This window comes from Oncorhynchus keta, chromosome 2, assembly GCF_023373465.1.
Source record: "Oncorhynchus keta strain PuntledgeMale-10-30-2019 chromosome 2, Oket_V2, whole genome shotgun sequence".
Classification (NCBI taxonomy): Eukaryota; Metazoa; Chordata; class Actinopteri; order Salmoniformes; family Salmonidae; genus Oncorhynchus; species Oncorhynchus keta.
The window spans coordinates 65,804,430-65,827,353 of record NC_068422.1 but is presented as its reverse complement, the minus strand read 5'-3'; the positions used below and the strand labels follow the sequence as shown (position 1 = coordinate 65,827,353).

General features: G+C 46.3%; 1 protein-coding gene and 1 long non-coding RNA gene across 38 annotated transcripts in view; one reads left to right on the top strand and one right to left on the bottom strand.

Moving 5' to 3' along the window:
• LOC118362304 (tight junction protein ZO-1-like) overlaps window positions 1-22,924 on the bottom strand; it is a 173,868-nt gene that overhangs the window by 15,517 nt on the left and 135,427 nt on the right. For 8 of the 14 annotated variants that reach the window (XM_052480740.1, XM_052480707.1, XM_052480751.1 and 5 more), the window contains 11 exons: window positions 22,214-22,398; window positions 21,919-22,014; window positions 21,563-21,589; window positions 20,572-20,654; window positions 20,053-20,263; window positions 18,215-18,315; window positions 16,712-17,062; window positions 10,136-10,444; window positions 8,128-9,030; window positions 7,712-7,794; window positions 2,335-2,550 (listed from right to left, as the gene is read on the bottom strand). In XM_052480740.1, the coding sequence (XP_052336700.1) occupies window positions 2,335-2,550; window positions 7,712-7,794; window positions 8,128-9,030; window positions 10,136-10,444; window positions 16,712-17,062; window positions 18,215-18,315; window positions 20,053-20,263; window positions 20,572-20,654; window positions 21,563-21,589; window positions 21,919-22,014; window positions 22,214-22,398 (2,565 nt within the window). The remainder of the gene's footprint in view (window positions 1-2,334; window positions 2,551-7,711; window positions 7,795-8,127; window positions 9,031-10,135; window positions 10,445-16,711; window positions 17,063-18,214; window positions 18,316-20,052; window positions 20,264-20,571; window positions 20,655-21,562; window positions 21,590-21,918; window positions 22,015-22,213; window positions 22,399-22,924) is intronic. The other 6 variants (XM_052480748.1, XM_052480750.1, XM_052480772.1 and 3 more) reach the window with 3 other exon arrangements.
• Window positions 10,828-16,700, top strand: LOC127912086 (uncharacterized). Of its 24 annotated transcripts, XR_008080666.1 has the most exons (11): window positions 10,828-11,129; window positions 11,319-11,392; window positions 12,803-12,913; window positions 13,062-13,209; window positions 13,982-14,092; window positions 14,167-14,499; window positions 14,885-14,958; window positions 14,996-15,106; window positions 15,716-15,789; window positions 15,821-15,894; window positions 15,998-16,700. It is a non-coding gene; the product is annotated as an uncharacterized LOC127912086 (long non-coding RNA). The 24 variants fall into 24 exon arrangements; XR_008080640.1 differs by lacking the exons at window positions 11,319-11,392; window positions 15,716-15,789; window positions 15,821-15,894 and adding an exon at window positions 12,582-12,618 and having other exon boundaries at window positions 10,828-11,092; window positions 14,885-15,254; window positions 15,961-16,700; XR_008080637.1 differs by lacking the exons at window positions 11,319-11,392; window positions 15,716-15,789; window positions 15,821-15,894 and adding an exon at window positions 11,553-11,589 and having other exon boundaries at window positions 10,828-11,092; window positions 14,885-15,254; window positions 15,961-16,700.

The window sequence follows — 22,924 nt, the reverse complement described above, 5'->3', positions numbered from 1 at the left end:
ATATTCTTAAAGTACTTTACTTCCTCTTTCAAAATATAATTTGGTGAATCATGCGTGACTCCATCATTTGTAACAAGTTTTAATACATTTTTTTTGGTAGCATTTCTATATTGAAGATTAAAAAGGAATTTGGTGCATTTTTCCCCATATTCCATCCAGTTCGCTTTATTATTATAATATATTACAGTAGATCTTTCTTGAATAAGTTCCTCCATTTCTTTTTGTTTTTCCTCTAACTTATTCTATGCCTCTATAGTACCATTTTTATTGCTATCTAACTGTACTGTTTGACCTTCAATTGGGGGCCTCCCGGGTGGCGCATAGGTTAAGGGCGCTGAACTGCAGCGCCAGCTGTGCCACCAGAGACTCTGGGTTCGCACGCAGGCTCTGTCTTAACCGGCCACGACCGGGAGGTCCGTGGGGCAAGGCACAATTGGCCTAGCGTCGTCCAGGTTAGGGAGGGCTTGGCCAGTAGGGATATCCTTGTCTCATCGCACACCAGCGACTCCTGTGGCGGGCCGGGCGCAGTGTTGGTTGCCAGGTGCACAGTGTTTCCAACGACACATTGGTGTGGCTGGCTTCCGGGTTGGATGCGCGCTGTGTTAAGAAGCAGTGCCGTTTGGTTGGGTTGTGTATCGGAGGACGCATGACTTTCAACCTTCGTCTCTCCCGAGACCGTACGGGAGTTGTAGCGATGAGACAAGATAGTAGCTACTAACAATTGGATACCACGAATTTGGGGAGAAACAGGGGTCATATTCAAAAAAACTAAAACATATATATTTTTTTGTCATTGGAACCAGTCGATATGATTGGTCATATAACCTTGGGACCTAAATGCATACTGAGTGCTCTAACTCCCCCTTGTGGTGGTCTGAAGAAATGAAGCTGTAATGCTGGGTACCTCTAAGTCCCGCGGCGTAAGCTCGCAACTTTTAAAGGAGGAACCACTAAGATAAAAAGCTTTAGACCCCCCATTAGGTTTCTGTCTGGTGAGTGTGCTGCAGGGCGAAAGTAAGCTATATTGTATCTCCCACCAGAGTATGTGAGCGGAGTTGAGCGGTTGGAAAACCTGCTCTTCGCTCATGGAGCGGTCCTTTCTAACCACTCCGCTAAAAAACGCTCCTCAAAAACTGCCACTCCAAATTCGCTCCATTAATTAAAATCACAGTTTAACTAACATCCATCTATTGTTGTGACTACCTGGACCTACCATTTGGTTTGAAAATTGAAAACAAAACCAAATTATTTGAATGAAAAGTATTTTAATAAACAGGAAAGGATGACTGAAAGAAGCGCTTATCAATTCAAATAGGCTATATGTCGTATTAAACAGAATATAAACACGAAATAGGTCAGGAGTCCGACAGGTAGACAAAAATGTATTATTTAGGCTATATTATTTCAAGGATGTAGCCGACAAATAAATACATTTTGAAGAATTTGCTAGTGTGACACACTAGGCTGGCAGTGGCATTAAGCGCTCAGCACTTAAAAAACATTTTTGTTGCATTAAATCAATTTACTCTATAAATTACACATATAGGCTGTGACTTACTTAGAATTAAATACAAATTAGGTAGCCTAGTGGTTAGAGCATTGGGTCAGTAACCGAAAGGTTGCTGGATTAAATCCCAGAGCTGACAAGGTAAAAATCTGTTGTTCTGCCCCTGAACAAGGCAGTTAACCCACTGTTCCCCAGTAGGCCGTCATTGTAACTAAGAATTTGTTCTTAACTGACTTGCCTAGTAGGCTAGTCAGCTTGCATCACCCTCTGAGTGATGCTAAACATCCCCAGGCTGGGCAGGGATGCATCGTTTTCTCTTTCTTTTTTCTGTAGGTAAGCCTAAAGGATTGTAGGTAAAATAACCCTATCAAAACAGAAAGCTCCTTGGAAGATGTAATATGCCAGGCCTATTGGGCCAAAATCAATGATTGTATAGATAGAACGGAAATTAATGAAACTTTTAAGAGATCTGATTTTGAGTTTATAAACACTTTGCTACAATGACACACTTAGCTAGCTATCCACCTCGTTCCTTTCTGTTAGCATGTCCACTTAGTAAGTACGCCATCATGCTTTATGAAAGTATTTACCATACAGTAGCTAAAGCAAGGGGCTACAGCAGCAGACAAGTAGACAACAAATGCATGCTGGGACGGGCATGCCCTGAGCTCGTGAAGTGAGCGCTACTGGAGCGGGCGAGAAGGTCGACGCTCCAGCCAAAACGATCCACTCCTCGCTCCGCTCCACTCACATACACCGTCTCCCACCACAGGGATTTGATTTCCTACCACATATCCCAGAGAGAGTGACACGTGGGAGTGAGTTACCTGGGGTAGTTGTATCCGGGATGTGCTTGTGGTTGAGCAGCAGGTTTGGTTGCGATGACAGGTGTTGTCTGAGGGGCTTTGCCTGCGTCTAAGCTTCGCCGGTCAAAGTAGGCCAGCTGTTTCCTATAGTACTCCTCGTCTTCATCTGGATTATAGTGGTTAGAGCGCACTATGTCATCATCGGACACCTCCCGGGGCTTCTGAGGCTCAGGGACTCTGAAGAGAGAGATAAAGATAAAGAAGGGGTGAGAATTAAAATAACATAAACCACACAAAGAAATTCCTCTAAAATATATTGTGGTGTGTTTGTTCCGATCTCTAAATCACTACAATTTACCATATAACAAATCAGACAGAACTACAATGAAAACATCAGCGCTTCAATGATAAACATGTGTACGGGACAGCCTCTGCAACATGCGTATATAGTACACTGCTCACAAAAAATAAAGGGAACACTAAAATAACACATCCTAGATCTGAATGAATTAAATATTCTTATTAAATATGTTTTTCTTTACATAGTTGAATGTGCTGACAACAAAATCACACAAAAATTATCAATGGAAATCAAATTTATCAACATATGGAGGTCTGGATTTGGAGTCACACTCAAAATTAAAGTGGAAAAACACACTACAGGCTGATCCAATGTCCTTAAAACAAGTCAAAATGAGGCTCAGTAGTGTGTGTGGCCTCCACGTGCCTGTATGACCTCCCTACAACGTCTGGGCATGCTCCTGATGAGGTGGCGGATGGTCTCCTGAGCGATCTCCTCCCAGACCTGGACTAAAGCATCCGCCAACTCCTGGACAGTCTGTGGTGCAACGTGACGTTGGTGGATGGAGCGAGAGATGATGTCCCAGATGTGCTCAATTGGATACGGGTCTGGGGAACGGGCGGGCCAGTCCATAGCATCAATGCGTTCCTCTTGCAGGAACTGCTGACACACTCCAGCCACATGAGGTATAGCATTGTCTTGCATTAGGAGGAACCCAGGGCCAACCGCACCAGCATATGGTCTCACAAGGGGTCTGAGGATCTCATCTCAGGTACCTAATGGCAGTCAGGCTACCTCTGGCGAGCACACGGAGGGCTGTGCGGCCCCCCAAAGAAATGCCACTCCGCACCATGACTGACCCACCGCCAAACCGGTCATGCTGGAGGATGTTGCAGGCAGCAGAACGTTCTCCAAGGCGTCTCCAGACTCTGTCACGTCTGTCACACGTGCTCAGTGTGAACCTGCTTTCATCTGTGAAGAGCACAGGGCTCCAGTGGCAAATTTGCCAATCTTGGTGTTCTCTGTCAAATGCCAAACGTCCTGCACGGTGTTGGGCTGTAAACACAACCCCCACCTGTGGATGTCGGGCCCTCATACCACCCTCGTGGAGTCTGCTTCTGACCGTTTGAGCACACATGCACATTTGTGGCGTGCTGGAGGTCATTTTGCAGGGCTCTGGCAGTGCTCCTCCTTGCACAAAGGCGGAGGTAGCGGTCCTGCTGCTGGGTTGTTGCCCTCCTACGGCCTCCTCCACGTCTCCTGATGTACTGGCCTGTCTCCTGGTAGCGCCTCCATGCTCTGGACACTATGCTGACAGACACAGCAAACCTTCTTGCCACAGCTCGCATTGATGTGCCATCCTGGATGAGCAGCACTACCTGAGCCACGTGTGTGGGTTGTAGATTCCGTCTCATGCTTACCAATAGAGTGAAAGCACCGCCAGCATTCAAAAGTGACCAAAACATTAGCCAGGAAGCATAGGAACTGAGAAGTGGTCTGTGGTCACCACCTGCAGAACCACTCCTTTGTTGGGGGTGTCTTGCTAATTGTCTATAATTTCCACCTGTTGTCTATTCCATTTGCACAACAGCATGTGAAATTTATCGTCAATCAGTGTTGCTTCCTAAGTGGACAGTTTGATTTCACAGAAGTGTGAATGACTTGGAGTTACATTGTGTTGTTTAAGTGTTCCCTTTATTTTTTTTGAGCAGTGTATATTACTGCATCGGTCAGTGTGTGCAGAGTTGGAAGGTAGTTTCTCTTAGTGTCCACCGAGGGGCGCTCCAAGACCAAGAGCAGCAACCAGTAGCACCAGTGAAAGGCAGCGGCATTGATTTACGTAGGTACAATGCTTAACTTGCAAGCCCTACCCAACAGTGCAGTATTCATATAACTAATAATAAAATACAAAAAAACAAGAAATAAGACAGGGAGGCATATACAGGGTACATGTACAATGTGCAGGGATACTGTAGTATGTGAGGTAGATATGAACATGTAGGCAGGGATTAGGACTGGTAGCACGATAAATAATAATAATAGTAAGCAGTATGGCAGCTGCATAAGTGGTGGGTGTGTGCGTAAGTGGTGGGTGTGTGCGTGTGTATGTTAATGGGTTCGATCCCCGGGACCACCCATACGTAGAATGTATGCACACATGACTGTAAGTCGCTTTGGATAAAAGCGTCTGCTAAATGACATATATTATTATATTATTATTAATGTGAGTGTGCAAGTGTCATGTAAACAGGGGTAATAGTGATCAGTAGAAGGATGAAGGATAAATGGATGTAGTCAGTCACCTACCCATCTCACTCACTCACTCACTCACTCACTCACTCACTCACTCACTCACTCACTCACTCACTCACTCACTCACTCACTCACTCACTCACTCACTCACTACCTACCTACCTCACTTACCTACCTACCTACCTACCTACCTACCTACCTACCTACCTACCTACCTACCTACCTACCTACCTACCTGCCTACCTACCTACCCCACCCACTGCCTACCTACCTACCTCACCCACCACCTGCCTACCTGCCTACCTGCCTACCTACCTACCTACCTACCTACCTCCTCCACTCCACCTACCCACCTACCTACCTGCCTACCTACCTACATCACTCACCTACCTGCCTACCTACCTACATCACTCACCTACCTGCCTCACTTACCTACCTACCTACCTACCTACCTACCTACCTACCTACCTACCTACCTACCTACCCACCCACCCACCCACCCTACCTACCTACTTCATTCACCTACCTACCTACCTACCTACCTACCTACCTACCTACCTCTCTACCTCACTTACCTACCTACCTGCCTCATTCACCTACCTACCTCTCTACCTCACTTAGCTACCTACCTGCCTCACTCACCTACCCACCCAGTCACTCACCTACCTACCTCATTCACCTACCTACCTACCTACCTCTGCCTCACTTACCTACCCACCCACCCACCCAGTCACTCACCTACCTACCTCATTCACCTACCTACCTACCTACCTACCTACCTACCTACCTACCTACCCACCTACCTACCTACCTACCTACCTACCTCCTCACTACCTACCTACCTACCCACCCACCCACCCACCCACCCACCTACCTACCCACCCACCCCTACCCACCTACCTACCTACCTCCCACCTGCCTGCCTACCTACCTACCTGCCTGCCCCACTACCACCTACCTACCTACCTACCTACCTGCCTACCTACCTACCTGCCTGCCTCCTGCCTCACTGCCTCACCTACCCACCACCTCCCACCCACCTACCTACCTACCTACCTACCTACCTACCTACCTACCTGCCTACCTGCCTACCTACCTCCACCTACCTACCTACCCACTCACCCCTGCCCCACCTGCCTGCCTGCCTACCTACCTACCTACCTACCTACCTGCCTACTGCCTGCCCACTCCTGCCTGCCTACCTGCCTACCTGCCTACCTACCTACCTACCTACCTACCTACCTACCTACCTACCTACCTACCTACCTACCTACCTACCTACCTCACCCACCCACTCTGAAGACTCATGCTGCCTTACGCGTGTTGACACACTTAAAAACCTTACTCATGTCAGCCTCAGAGAGAGATCTCCCAGTCCTCTGGCTCAGCAGGGGCCCTCATGCTGGGCTCTGTGTTGTTTTTGTCGAAGCATTGATAAAAGGCATTGAGATTGCCTGGTAGAGAGACTTCATTAGGCAGATCACGGCTAGGGCTTCCTTTGTAGTCCATAATTTACTGTAGCCCCTGCCACATGACTCAGAGCCAGTATAATAGGATTCCACCTTGTTTAGATCTTACCCCTTTGCCTGTTCGATAGCTCTGCAGAGGTCGTAGTGGGACTTCTTGTACGCATTCGTGTCCTCGGCCATAGCCTCACGGTTCGCTGCTATAGCCCAGTGAGCAGTAGCTCTGTCCTTTAGCTTAACACGCACCTCTGTGTTAAATCAGGTCTTTAGTTTGGGGAAGCAGCAAACCTTCACTGTGGGGACGATGTCAGCGATGCATTTCCTGATTAGCAAATTCCAGTCAGTAGAATAGCTTCTGCTCCGGTAGACCATTTTCTATGGAGCACATCATGGGTCTTCCTGTTTGAGCTTTTGTTTGTAAACAGGAAGCAGGAGTGGCGAGGAATTAAAATCACCGGGAACAAGAAAAGCAGCACCCGGGTGCATGGTTTCCTGCTTGTTTATAGCCTCGTACAGTTCATCAAGTGCCAGCTTGTTGTTGTTGTCCTGATATGGAATATATACAGCAGTCACAATAACAGATGAAAAGTCTCTCGGGAGGTTAAAAGGTCAGCATTTGACCATCAGGTATTTCAAGACGTGAACAATAGGACAAAACTCCCTTCTACTGCGCTAGAGTCTGCACAACATTTGCTGCTGATGAAGAGACTTAGCTCTCCCACTCTAGATTTCCCTGAATCCGATATCCTGTCCGCTCGGTGAATGGAGAATCCATCAAGTATTTTGTCTGAAAGCCATGTTTCAGAAAAACAGAGGATATTGCAGTTACGAGAGTCCCGCTAGAGGTCATCCATCTTATTATCAAGTGGCCAATAGAATGAAGGGAACTGGTGGCTGGTTTTCCTTCGACTCGCCAGGATGGCCACTCTCCTGCCTCCTTTTCGCTGGCGTTTCCTCTTGGGTAGCTCGAAGATTTGGTTGGAGGTACACAAAGAGCCCAGGGCAGATGAGTCAAACTCGTAGTTGAACCCAGAATTGAGTTAAGTAAGAGCCGGTCTGATGTTCAAAAGTATTTGTTGATCATATGTAATGATAGCGGATAGATTTAGTGTCAAAAAAGTAGATAAACATCAAAATAATGGCTAAGTTGGGTCAGAGCACACAAGATGGCAGCCATACAATACAGTACACTGTCATATATCTTCAAAAGTCATTTACTTTTCTAAGCCCTATTATCCACCTCAGAGTGGATCACCTGACAGCCCTAACAGACATATCTGGCCCTCAGAGATAAAGCAGCATCTGTTCTATGGTGTGATGTAGTGTGTGTGTGGTGGTGGGGGGGGGCTCAGGGCTGTACTCCATTATGACTCATTACCTGAACGACTTCTCCTGGTCCAGATTGCTGAGCGAGTTGGCTTTAGGAATGCACGCGCCTGGTTTGGTGGGCAGATCTGCTGACTGTGGGAGCAAGATAGAAATGCAAATAAAATTCCTGGGAAAGTAAACCTTTACGGACATCACGTGGACCAATCAAATAGAATTAGAAGAGGTCAGGGTCAGGTAACCCTGTGAGCATTACCAGTGCTTAACTTGGACTGAAATAGGTTCTGGTACTCATTTTATGTTCCGCTACTGTTTGCATTTAGGTGCAGGAGCTCCACAATACTTTTGAGCTAATATTCTATAAGAGGAACAGGAGCTAAGGCAGTAGAGCATTTGAGCTCGTGCCCAAGTCAAGCACTCTGAGCATTACATACGTGCACAAGAGTGAGGTGTTTTCCAGATGCTTACCCTGGGCCCAACGGTGTCTCCTGCCTCCTTGGCACGGTCCACAGACACAGAGCGCTTGTTCTCAAACATCTTGACCCTGGACAGCACCGACTGGGCCCTTATGGCCGGGTCGTCCTCCAGCTCCACTCTGGGGGGAGGGGGAAGAGGATTGGGGGCTGTAGTGATCACCGTGTCCCCAGGTGAGGGACGGAGAGCCTCTGGTTGTGGTTTGGGTGCGGGCACTGGGGCGTCAAAGTTCATGATGGGTTCATACTGTTGGGATGGGGGCTTGTAGCCTCGGTGCTGTGGTGTTGCCTGGTTGTAGGCAGGACCAGGTCCTGGCCGCTGGGCAGGCTCCCCCTGGTAGTATTGTTTCGGGGGCTCTGGAGAGCGTGTTGCAGGGGGATACGGGTGAGGCTCCTGGTCGTAACGTAGGGGAGCATAGCCCCCTGGGACGGATGGAGGAGGCTCATCGTAGCGGATGGGTCCTGGTCCTGCTGGCTTGCCGTAGCGAGGTCGTCCGTTGTAGCCCAGCAGGTTCTCATCATAGCGCGGCTGAGGGGGGCTGTCTCGCTCGGGTCCATCTTCATAGGACAGCCGGGGGTCGTAGCCAGGCCCAGGGGGGTGCTGCTGCTGGTGGGGTGGTGGGCCAGAGGTCTGCTGGTTGTAAGGAGGCCACTGGTCATCGTAGTGAGGCACGTTTTTCTCGTGGTGCAGTTGAGAGTCGAAGTTACGATACTTTGGTTCCAGGTAGCCACCCCCGTCGTAGCGGTTGGGCGGGTGATCGTAATCTCTGTACGGGTGTTGGTCCTGGTATGGAGGCTGGGACTCGTAGGTCATGGGCGGCCCCATCGCCGGAGACTGCTTTACACCACCTTGGTTCACTCTGACTGGCTCCTCCAGGTAGGGATCCTTCTTGTACATCTGAGGAAATAAACAATGGAAGAAACATATGGTGAGTAATGGGACAAGAGCAACCAGTAGCACACATCCAATAAATAAATGTGCTTATAAATATAAGAATCAAGTGACAGAAGGCAACGTAGAATATTAAAACAGAAGATTAATAATGGCTGAAGGAGGAAGCAGAAAGAGGAAGCAGGGAGACCTGAAATAGAGACACTCAGAGGTAGGGGTTAAAGGTCAGGTCAAACAGAATGCAGGTCTGAATGTCAGATCAGAGCAGCCAATACACACAGGAGCTCTCAATATATACACAACATACCACTTTTGTTTAAACAGCAACCCAAAAACAAAACAAACAAAGTAGATACAAAACAAAATAAAAACTATATCTTGATAACATTACAAGCCAAATGAAAATACTGCATGTCCCCCGCACAACGTAAACCCTACTAAAAACCATGGCATTTGAAAAGTAGCCATTGAACAAAAAAGTCATAATTTACTTGAACTTCATGGGATGTTTAAAAGCCATAAAACGTATACTCCACAGTTGGAGCGGAATGGCTACATTTCAAATTCAGGGAATAAAATGTCCAATAAAATATCCAAAATACTGATTGATGACTTGAAGAGAATGTCGGCAAATAATATATTATTTGATATTTATTTATTCCATATAATTAAAATGGCCCATTCAGTCTGCATCAACCAGTACACCACTATCATCAGTTCTACTGCTACGTTTAAACAGAAGAGAAACCAACTGAAACATGTTGTAGCCATGCAAAGAGGGTAAGCAACAGTGAGAGCCTCAGGTTCTTCGCAGCTCTTCTCTATATAGGTACCACACCAATGCAGCAATCAGTCTATATTCTCCTCCAAGAAGCCCACTGTTGTTTACGAGTGCTCAGACACACACAGTCTCTCTCTCTCTCTCTCTCTCTCTCTCTCTCTCTCTCTCTCTCTCTCTCTCTCTCTCTCTCAGAAGCACACAGTAGACAGCGGGCAAGCATGCAAGAGTGAAAGGAAAGCGTGGCGGGCGGTACACAGGCAGGCAGCGACAGGCCACAGCAGACCGACAGCGGGGTCGGCCGGGGCCAGGCCATGTCCAGACGATGGGTACCTGTGGTTCTGAACTGGGCGGTCCGGATTGTAGGGGTTCGGGTTCGAGCGTTGGGGCCGGGGCCAGGGGCTGAGCTAGATCAGGGGTGGGCATCCTAAGCCAGTCAGCCTCGGGGCCGGGGCCTGGGTTGGGTTTGCTCTGGGGAGCAGCGATAGTGCCAAGGCTTAAACCATGGCTCAAACCCGCTACACCATTTACAGTTTTGTTGACAGCAGGGGGCGCTGCCTCTGTCTCAGCCAGTAACACAGGCTGCTCAGGCTGCTGGGGGAGGATAGGCATGGTGGCCGGAACAGCCTCTGCTTTCTCATTCTGTGAAGTGGTTCAGAAACGTTTAATAAACGGTGCTACTGCATGAGGGATACACCCTCACTAATGTTAACGTTACAGCGTGACACAGCCTTCTCTGTACCTCCTCCACCGACCGACTCAGTAACTCACCATCATCGGACCAAACTGATGGCTTTAGATGATCAATCTGCCACGTAAGAATTCGTAACAGGACAAAGTTTCTGTTGTTTATGTTGTCTGATTGAACTTTAATTCTAGATTACAGTACAATGTTTTCCTTTTCTTTTGATCTCTTTTACACATCAGAAGACAAACTTTTCGTGTATATCATAACGGCCGAATTGACCCAGATAAATACATTTACAGCAATACGTGGTTAACACTGACATTTCCAGCATGCACATAATACTTTCTTGTGTCACGGTATCAGTCCGAATCACAAGTGAAACAACTAGGAAGAGCACATAGGTGGGGAACGATACAGACACTTGACAGAAATAAAACTTTGTCTCCTCAGTGAGAACATCGACATCAACAAAAACAGGCACACTAACGCAGGTCGTGAATACTGATTATAACAGTCACACTAACGCAGGTCGTGAACACTGATTATAACAGTCACACTAACGCAGGTCGTGAACACTGATTATAACAGTCACACTAACGCAGGTCGTGAACACTGATTATAACAGTCACACTAACACAGGTCAACACTGATTATAACAGTCAGGTCGTGAATACTGATTATAACAGTCACACTAACACAGGTCGTGAACACTGATTATAACAGTCACACTAACACAGGTCGTGAACACTAACACAGGTCGAACACTGATTATAACAGTCACACTAACACAGGTCGTGAATACTGATTATAACAGTCACACTAACACAGGTCGTGAACACTGATTATAACAGTCACACTAACACAGGTCGTGAATACTGATTATAACAGTCACACTAACACAGGTCGTGAACACTGATTATAACAGTCACACAGGTCGTGAACACTGATTATAACAGTCACACTAACACAGGTCGTGAACACTGATTATAACAGTCACACTAACGCATGTGGTGAACACTGATTATAACAGTCACACTGATTATAACAGTCACACTAACGCAGGTCGTGAACACTGATTATAACAGTCACACTAACGCAGGTCGTGAACACTGATTATAACAGTCACACTGATTATAACAGTCACACTAACGCAGGTCGTGAACACTGATTATAACAGTCACACTAACACAGGTTGTGAACACTGATTATAACAGTCACACTAACACAGGTCGTGAACACTGATTATAACAGTCACACTAACGCATGTGGTGAACACTGATTATAACAGTCACACTGATTATAACAGTCACACTAACACAGTTCGTGAACACTGATTATAACAGTCACACTAACACAGGTCGTGAACACTGATTATAACAGTCACACTAACGCAGGTTGTGAATACTGATTATAACAGTCACACTAACGCATGTGGTGAACACTGATTATAACAGTCACACTGATTATAACAGTCACACTAACGCATGTCGTGAATACTGATTATAACAGTCACACTAACACAGGTCGTGAATACTGATTATAACAGTCACACTAACGCAGGTCGTGAATACTAATTATAACAGTCACACTAACACAGGTCGTGAATACTGATTATAACAGTCACTCTGACACAGGTCGTGAACACTGATTATAACAGTCACACTAACACAGGTCGTGAACACTGATTATAACAGTCACACTAACACAGGTCGTGAACACTGATTATAACAGTCACTCTGACACAGGTCGTGAATACTGATTATAACAGTCACACTAACGCAGGTCGTGAACACTGATTATAACCGTCACACTGATTATAACAGTCACACTAACACAGTTCGAACACTGATTATAACAGTCACACTAACGCAGGTCGTGAACACTGATTATAACCGTCACACTGATTATAACAGTCACACTAACACAGTTCGTGAATACTGATTATAACAGTCACTCTGACACAGGTCGTGAATACTGATTATAACAGTCACTAACGCAGGTCGTGAACACTGATTATAACCGTCACACTGATTATAACAGTCACACTAACACAGTTCGTGAACACTGATTATAACAGTCACACTAACGCAGGTCGTGAACACTGATTATAACAGTCACACTAACGCAGGTCGTGAATACTGATTATAACAGTCACTCTAACACAGGTCGTGAATACTGATTATAACAGTCACACTAACGCAGGTCGTGAACACTGATTATAACCGTCACACTGATTATAACAGTCACACTAACACAGGTCGTGAACACTGATTATAACAGTCACACTGATTATAACAGTCACACTAACACAGGTCGTGAACACTGATTATAACAGTCACACTAACACAGGTCGTGAACACTGATTATAACAGTCACACTAACACAGGTCGTGAATACTGATTATAACAGTCACACTAACACAGGTCGTGAATACTGATTATAACAGTCACACTAACACAGGTCGTGAATACTGCTTATAACAGTCACACTAACACAGGTCGTGAATACTGATTATAACAGTCACACTAACACAGGTCGTGAATACTGATTATAACAGTCACACTAACACAGGTCGTGAACACTGATTATAACAGTCACACTAACACAGGTCGTGAATACTGATTATAACAGTCACACTAACACAGGTCGTGAACACTGATTATAACAGTCACACTAACACAGGTCGTGAACACTGATTATAACAGTCACACTAACACAGGTCGTGAACACTGATTATAACAGTCACACTAACACATGTCGTGAACACTGATTATAACAGTCACACTAACACAGGTCGTGAACACTGATTATAACAGTCACTAACACAGGTCGTGAACACTGATTATAACAGTCACACTAACGCAGGTCGTGAATACTGATTATAACAGTCACACTAACGCATGTGGTGAACACTGATTATAACAGTCACACTGATTATAACAGTCACACTAACGCAGGTCGTGAATACTGATTATAACAGTCACACTAACGCATGTGGTGAACACTGATTATAACAGTCACACTGATTATAACAGTCACACTAACGCAGGTCGTGAACACTGATTATAACCGTCACACTGATTATAACAGTCACACTAACACAGTTCGTGAACACTGATTATAACAGTCACTCTGACACAGGTCGTGAATACTGATTATAACAGTCACACTAACGCAGGTCGTGAACACTGATTATAACCGTCACACTGATTATAACAGTCACACTAACACAGTTCGTGAACACTGATTATAACAGTCACACTAACGCAGGTCGTGAACACTGATTATAACAGTCACACTAACGCAGGTCGTGAATACTGATTATAACAGTCACTCTAACACAGGTCGTGAATACTGATTATAACAGTCACACTAACGCAGGTCGTGAACACTGATTATAACCGTCACACTGATTATAACAGTCACACTAACACAGGTCGTGAACACTGATTATAACAGTCACACTGATTATAACAGTCACACTAACACAGGTCGTGAACACTGATTATAACAGTCACACTAACACAGGTCGTGAACACTGATTATAACAGTCACACTAACACAGGTCGTGAATACTGATTATAACAGTCACACTAACACAGGTCGTGAATACTGATTATAACAGTCACACTAACACAGGTCGTGAATACTGATTATAACAGTCACACTAACACAGGTCGTGAACACTGATTATAACAGTCACACTAACACAGGTCGTGAATACTGATTATAACAGTCACACTAACGCAGGTCGTGAACACTGATTATAACAGTCACACTAACACAGGTCGTGAACACTGATTATAACAGTCACACTAACACAGGTCGTGAACACTGATTATAACAGTCACACTAACACAGGTCGTGAACACTGATTATAACAGTCACACTAACACAGGTCGTGAACACTGATTATAACAGTCACACTAACACAGGTCGTGAACACTGATTATAACAGTCACACTAACGCAGGTCGTGAACACTGATTATAACAGTCACACTAACGCATGTGGTGAACACTGATTATAACAGTCACACTGATTATAACAGTCACACTAACGCAGGTCGTGAATACTGATTATAACAGTCACACTAACGCATGTGGTGAACACTGATTATAACAGTCACACTGATTATAACAGTCACACTAACGCAGGTCGTGAACACTGATTATAACCGTCACACTGATTATAACAGTCACACTAACACAGTTCGTGAACACTGATTATAACAGTCACACTAACGCAGGTCGTGAACACTGATTATAACAGTCACACTAACACAGGTCGTGAACACTGATTATAACAGTCACTAACACAGGTCGTGAAAACTGATTATAACAGTCACACTAACACAGGTCGTGAACACTGATTATAACAGTCACACTAACACAGGTCGTGAACACTGATTATAACAGTCACACTAACGCAGGTCGTGAACACTGATTATAACAGTCACACTAACACAGGTCGTGAACACTGATTATAACAGTCACACTAACACAGGTCGTGAACACTGATTATAACAGTCACACTAACGCAGGTCGTGAACACTGATTATAACAGTCACACTAACACAGGTCGTGAACACTGATTATAACAGTCACACTAACACAGGTCGTGAACACTGATTATAACAGTCACACTAACACAGGTCGTGAACACTGATTATAACAGTCACACTAACACAGGTCGTGAACACTGATTATAACAGTCACACTAACACAGGTCGTGAACACTGATTATAACAGTCACACTAACGCAGGTTGTGAATACTGATTATAACAGTCACACTAACGCATGTGGTGAACACTGATTATAACAGTCACACTGATTATAACAGTCACACTAACGCAGGTCGTGAATACTGATTATAACAGTCACACTAACACATGTGGTGAACACTGATTATAACAGTCACACTGATTATAACAGTCACACTAACACAGGTTGTGAACACTGATTATAACCGTCACACTGATTATAACAGTCACACTAACACAGTTCGTGAACACTGATTATAACAGTCACACTAACACAGTTCGTGAACACTGATTATAACAGTCACACTAACACAGGTCGTGAACACTGATTATAACAGTCACACTAACACAGGTCGTGAAAACTGATTATAACAGTCACACTAACACAGGTCGTGAACACTGATTATAACAGTCACGCTAACACAGGTCGTGAATACTGATTATAACAGTCACGCTAACACAGGTCGTGAATACTGATTATAACAGTCACACTAACACAGGTCGTGAACACTGATTATAACAGTCACACTAACACAGGTCGTGAACACTGATTATAACAGTCACACAGGTCGTGAACACTGATTATAACAGTCACACTAACGCAGGTCGTGAACACTGATTATAACAGTCACACTAACACAGGTCGTGAACACTGATTATAACAGTCACACAGGTCGTGAACACTGATTATAACAGTCACTAACGCAGGTCGTGAACACTGATTATAACAGTCACACTAACACAGGTCGTGAACACTGATTATAACAGTCACACTAACACAGGTCGTGAACACTGATTATAACAGTCACACTAACACAGGTCGTGAACACTGATTATAACAGTCACACTAACACAGGTCGTGAACACTGATTATAACAGTCACACTAACACAGGTCGTGAACACTGATTATAACAGTCACACTAACACAGGTCGTGAACACTGATTATAACAGTCACACTAACACAGGTCGTGAACACTGATTATAACAGTCACACTAACACAGGTCGTGAACACTGATTATAACAGTCACACTAACACAGGTCGTGAACACTGATTATAACAGTCACACTAACACAGGTCGTGAACACTGATTATAACAGTCACACTAACACAGGTCGTGAACACTGATTATAACAGTCACACTAACACAGGTCGTGAACACTGATTATAACAGTCACACTAACACAGGTCGTGAACACTGATTATAACAGTCAAGCTTATTCTTGCTTTTTTCTCTTTTTTTCTTCAAAAATAAAAAAAAACACACAAACAACAATAGTGAATAAATACTTAAGTGGATACAAATTTTCTTTCCATCTTTTTTTGTTTTTCTTTGTTTTGTGTTAGTAGATAATACTGTTTTAAAACACTGCTTCAATAGCGGCGCCAGAACACTCTCCTCACGCACACCACGGATTCGAGACAACAGGGCAGATGAACGGCTCTCATAAACGGTACCTGCTGGGCCACTGGTGCCTTGAACCCGGCTGGGTCGATCCGGTTCAGGGGGTCGGGCTGCACTGTGTGCTGGTACCCGCCGTACCTCAGGGGCTCCTGGATGACTGGCGGGTCCTCTCGGACGGGCTCCGACGAGCGGGTGATGGCGGGCTCAGTGGGTAGGCCCACCTCGTCGTTCAGCGTCTCGTCTAGTTCCTGGTCGGTGTAGGCCCCGCCCTCTGTGTCCGTGTCCTCGTAGTCGGAGGTGTGGCGGCTGTCTGTGCTGTACATGGAGTACTCACTGCCCGGAGCCGACAGGTACGACAGACGGTCATCATGCAGATCCAGGTCATCATCTGGAGCACCGTCCGCCTGGGGAGACACGACAGGAGGACAGCAGGGGAGGGAGAGGGACATGGGGAAGGGACAGGGAGAGGGACAGGGAGAAGGGACAGGGAGAAGGGACAGGGAGAAGGGACAGGGAGAAGGGACAGGGAGAAGGGACAGGGAGAGGGACGGGGGAAGGGACAGGGAGAGGGACAGGGAGAAGGGACAGGGAGAGGGACAGGGAGAAGGGACAGGGAGAAGGGACAGGGAGAAGGGACAGGGAGAAGGGACAGGGAGAAGGGAGAAGGGACAGGGAGAGGGACAGGGGGAAGGGACAGGGAGAGGGACAGGGAGAGAGAGGGGACGGGGGAAGGGACAGGGAGAGGGACAGGGAGAAGGGACAGGGACAGGGAGAAGGGACAGGGAGAAGGGACAGGGAGAAGGGACAGGGAGAGGGACAGGGAGAGGGACAGGGAGAAGGGACAGGGAGAGGGACAGGGAGAGGGACAGGGAGAGGGACAGGGAGAGGGACATGGGGAAGGGACAGGGAGAGGGAAAGGGAGAGGGACAGGGAGAGGGAGAGGGACATGGGGAAGGGACAGGGAGAGGGAAAGGGAGAGGGAGGGAGAGGGACATGGGGAAGGGACAGGGAGGGACAGGGGGAAGGGACAGGGAGAGGGACAGGGAGAGGGACAGGGAGAAGGGACAGGGAGAGGGACAGGGAGAGGGACAGGGAGAGAGGGAGGGAGAGGGACGGGGAGAGGGACGGGGGAAGGGACAGGGAGATGGACAGGGACAGGGGGAGGGACAGGGACAGGGAGAGAGACAGGGAGAGAGACAGGGAGAGGGACGGGGAGAGGGACGGGGGGAAGGGACGGGGAGAGGGACAGGGAGAGAGACAGGGAGAGAGACAGGGAGAGAGACAGGGAGAGAGACAAGGAGAGGGACAGGGGGAGGGACAGGGAGAGAGGGACAGGGAGAGGGACAGGGACAGGGAGAGGGACAGGGAGAGGGACAGGGAGAGGGACAGGGGGAAGGGAGATAAAGAAAGAGCAGATGCAGAAACATTACAGTGAGGAAAGACAGAGAAATGAATGGCAAAGAAAAACGTATTCATGCACAAAATATATTGTCTGACATAAATTTGAATACAACATAAGTGTTTGATGTGGTTAGTCTCGGCGCTGAGTATCTTACCTTTCCCTCTGAAACCCACACCAGCTGGTTCTGCTGCTGTTGAATGGTCTCCTTCAGGGCACCGTACCACCCGTCATTCATATTATTCATGTTAATGGTGGCTTGGGAAGGATAGAGAGAAGAGAAGGAGCTGAGACAAAGCACCTCTCAAATGAACACAGTCAGCCGATAACTCATAATCACTGTGAAAATCTGTTCTCACAACCTCATGAAAAACCATTACGATTAACACATCAGAGTCCAGTTTCCCGATAGCAATGGAACGTTGACAACACCACGCAGAGAGAATGGTCACTTATCGTGCCGTTGGAGCATGTGTCGATACTGATAGGATCAAAAGAAAGGAAGCGCTGATCTAGGATCAGCTTTCTCCATTAAAATCTTACCTTATAACATTCTAATTATGTCAAAATACTGACGACGGATTAGCTCCTCGACTAGAGAGATATTTTTTAGATATATTGAGACAAATGACAGACGGTACCCTACAAGTAGCAAAACAGAACTCAATTGATTGAACATGAAATGTATTTCAATATGACTGAAATAGGCCTATAGCCTATTGTTTATATTTTAATGCAGTCATCTTGATTTTCATTCGAACCACCTTTTTATATGTCACTTGTTTGTATCAATTGCAAAGACATTGGCAACTTTTGTATTTGTAGTCAACATTGTTCTGAAGTTCTCGGTGGGACAGAGAGACGGATAAACCATGTGATTCCATGTTTATTGAAGATCTTCTGTGTATAAAGTGACGCGGGGGGGCAAAAAAAAATTTGCGCACTTAGCTGTTCTACGAGTGGTCTGTGGCAGGTGTTAGATTACGAGTGTTTTCAAGTGCAACGTTAACAATGGTTTGGGGGAAAACAACTCAGAGATTTAACGATGCTCCTACGAAGGTTCTAATGATGAACTTAACCTTAAGATGCTTTTGGGAGACCGGGCCCTGAACTAGTAAGTAATTGATATGTCTAACTAGCATTGATTCAGATATTGAGGATTCATTATTGTTCGACATGAGGGGAAAAGCTTATTTCCAGTATCACCCCAGAGTTCTTGCGGTGTGTAAGCACAGGTTGTTGCGGTGTGTAAGCACAGGTTGTTGCGGTGTGTAAGCACAGGTTGTTGCGGTGTGTAAGCACAGGTTGTTGCGGTGTGTAAGTATTATATTACCACTGTTGTATCTATGAGCTGTCATGAGTCCAACAACACTCATGTCTATAGCGCTGCCTGGCAGATGTCAATCTGTTTGACCTTACACAAATACCACAGGTAACACTTCTCTGTTGTTCTCTCGCTCTCTCTAGGCTCGTTCTTAAAATACCAGGCAGTGCTTCATCTACAGACCCATGTGGAATAAGGGAGTAACTCAACATGGATGGGAAAGGAGAGGCTGTCTGTGCTCTCTGCTCTCCTGGGGTCTCTCTCTTTATTGCCAGCAGACGCTAAAAAAAATGAAGAGATGTCTCCCATTTCATACGGGGCAGGGCTGTGCAAGGAATGGGTAATGACGGCTGGGGTCCTGTGGGAGGTTAGCTCGGAGCCCTGAGCAGTCCCCTCCACATTCTGAAATTGCATTTTTGTCCGCACCAGTTTTATCATTGGAATGCGATACAAAACGAGGTAACGGTGCGCTTTAGGACCATGCGGACGCCTCCGAGCGGTCGGGTAGGTTGTTTGGAGTATTCATCCGACTGGATTAAAACCAAAGTTGCGCCCCTGGTCCACACTACAGTACAGCACGCAGCCCTAGCCTCTCTCACTCCTGACAACTCCATCTCTCCCTACCTCCCACTCACTAATTCTCTCTTCCCCTCCCTCTCATAGAAACTCACTGGTGAAGAGGTGGTGGTTGTTCTTCCTCAGTTTGAGGGCTCTCTCGTAGAGTTTCCTGGCTGACTTCCTGGACTCGGGGCACAGCCTGGTTCTCATGGTCTTGACGCCCTGCTTGCTGTCCGGGTTGAGGAACACCACGATGGGGTACCACTGGGCGTAGTTCAGACGGTCCACAGCGTTGGGTGTGATGTCCAGAACAGCATGCCGGTCCTAAGGACACCCCCCCATAAATAAATAATGAATATCTGATCTATATACGAACACTAAAAGGTTTGCTCAGACTGCTGTTTTAGACTATATTTTTCATATATTGGTCAAATAAAAACGTTCATAATTCAATGAACACCAGAGAGCAGTAGTGAGCCACGGATGAGTCTACCTATGGATGTGTGTGTGTGTACTATATGTGCTTTAAGAGGGGATCTGACTGTGAGTGCGTGTGTGCGTGTGCGTGTGCGTGTGCGTGTGTGTGTGTGTGTGTGTGTGCGCGTATCCGTGTATTAAGTAGTCTCACTCACCCGGTCAATGATCTGTTTAATGGTGTGGAGGCGAATGATCCCGGAGCCTCGCTGGTCTTTTCCTGCGTCTTTGGGCTCACTCTCTGCAGAGGGGGAGAAGGGACAGTGTTACGGTGTCATATTACTGCAGAGCTCACTATGCATCTCAGCTCATTACCTTCACCCTAATGCATGCAATATGCCTTAAGCACATTTCAAAACATAAAATAGGAGGTTGTGTCATTATGAATGTGCGCGTGCAACTACAGACATTACAGTACAGTATAATCCGTAATGCAGGAAATGTGTTACATGTGTGAAAAGCATTGAAGTGGGATAATGCACATACAAGAAGATAGGGAATCATTTCAAATAGATTCATGATTCAAATTTAAAAATGGATATAAAAGTCAGGGGAGTTAAGCAGGAATGTTCTAAAAAGGTTAATTATTTAAACATGGCTAGCCTGGCCTTATCGGTCTATCTGCCAACATAAGGTAATGACCCTTCGAGAGGCCAGCTGACCTGGGTGCAGTTTCACTACTCAGAACTCAACACTTATCACAGGATCTGGCGCAGAAATGGCCTCTTATCTTTCACCACTCAACTCTACAAAAGCAGCATTCTGAGTGCTAACATCACTAGCCCTTACAATTCCAGTCATAAACACACCAATGTCATAAGGCATCGTCTCCAATCAAATGTAAAAGTTTAAATTTTAAGTACAGATTATGGTGTAGTCCACACACAGACATTAGGGGCTTGGGAATTAATAATGAAGACTAGTACTGTTATGTATGCAGCTTATTATCTATAGGATTTTGACTGTGCCATGGGTACATGCTCTATAACAAGCTATATTCAGTCATTCCACAACCTCCCTACAGGCTGAAACAGGCCACACATGACCAACTACAGAAAACACATCTACGGTACAGAGGGTAGGCTACCACCTAGCTAACTAGCATCAATTAGCACTGATACAAACAAGTTGATGCACTTCATGACATACTTTCCACTCCTTCATGTTGCTGTGTTTCTGAAAAGAAAATACAAGGTTTACAGAGATATAGGTTACGCAAAATACGTCCAGGGCTGGAATCACTTTACATGTGGATTTTGGAGTAGTGCACTTAGGAAAATTGAAATTCAATACTGTCGAGGGTGTTAGAATTAACACTACATGCTAAAGATGCTAGCTACTCCCTCAACTGGACCTGGAGTAGGCAGATGAGGGCGCCCTCTGGGCTCTAACACAGAGCTGCTCTAAGCACTGTGTTACTCCAGCTGTGTGTGTGTGTGTGTGTGTGAGACACGGCTGAGACAGACAGTGAGATGGCTACTAATGGCTAGCTAAAGGCTACTCACTGGCCAGCTCAAACAGGTCAGGCTCCTCTCTGGCCAGCTTCTCTCGTGCCACGTCTGCGATGGACCCAAAGACCACCACAGGCCTTAGGAACCCAGCTGGATAACAGAAGACACAAAACACCATATTTGACAGTATCAACCCCTCTCAAGGCCGAATTTGTAGGCAACAAACACACGGCTGCATTCCCATTTCTACGCTTTTAGATTGAAGCAATGTACTGGGAAAGCATTCTCAGTGGTAAGCTAGTTTAGGTATTGTGATGTTTCCATGGACTCTGCTCTGGATATCACCTACCCTCTCTCAGCACCACCCTCTCATAGGCAGGGAACTTGGTCTGGACCGGCTGGGCAGACAGGTCCTCTCTGCTCTTCCTCAGGTTCCTCTTGGAGGTCCGCAGACCACGGAACCTCCAGAAGTCAGCCCTGTCACCCCCTGGCGTTTTGGGGAGGGTATACTGCACACTGGACAACTGCTCTGCCCTGTGGGAGGGGGAACAGAGTGGGGTCAGGCAACAGGCAATGGATTCAATGATTGGATTTCAATGGAAACTGCGAACATGTCCTCAGTTTATTTTTAATTTGGGCAGTTAATGACTCATTTACAGCCCTGTTATTCTACACAACTTACCTCGATTCTTATTTATTTATTTTCTCCCCAATTTCGTAGTATCCAATAGCTAGTTACAGTCTTGTCCCATCCCTGCAACTCCCGTACGGACTCGGGAGAGGCGAAGGTCGAGAGTCATGCGTCCTCCGAAACACGACCCCCGCCAACAGCACTGCTTCTTGACACCCTGCCCGCTTAACCTGGAAGCCAGCCACACCAATGTGTCGGAGGAAACACCGTACACCTGGCGACCGTGACAGCGTGCACGGCGCCCGGCCCGCCACAGGTGTCGATAGAGCGCAATGGGACAAGCACATTCCGGCCGGCCAAAACCCTCCCCTAACCCGGACGACGCTGGGCCAATTGTGCGCCGCCCCATGGGTCTCCTGGTCGCGGCCG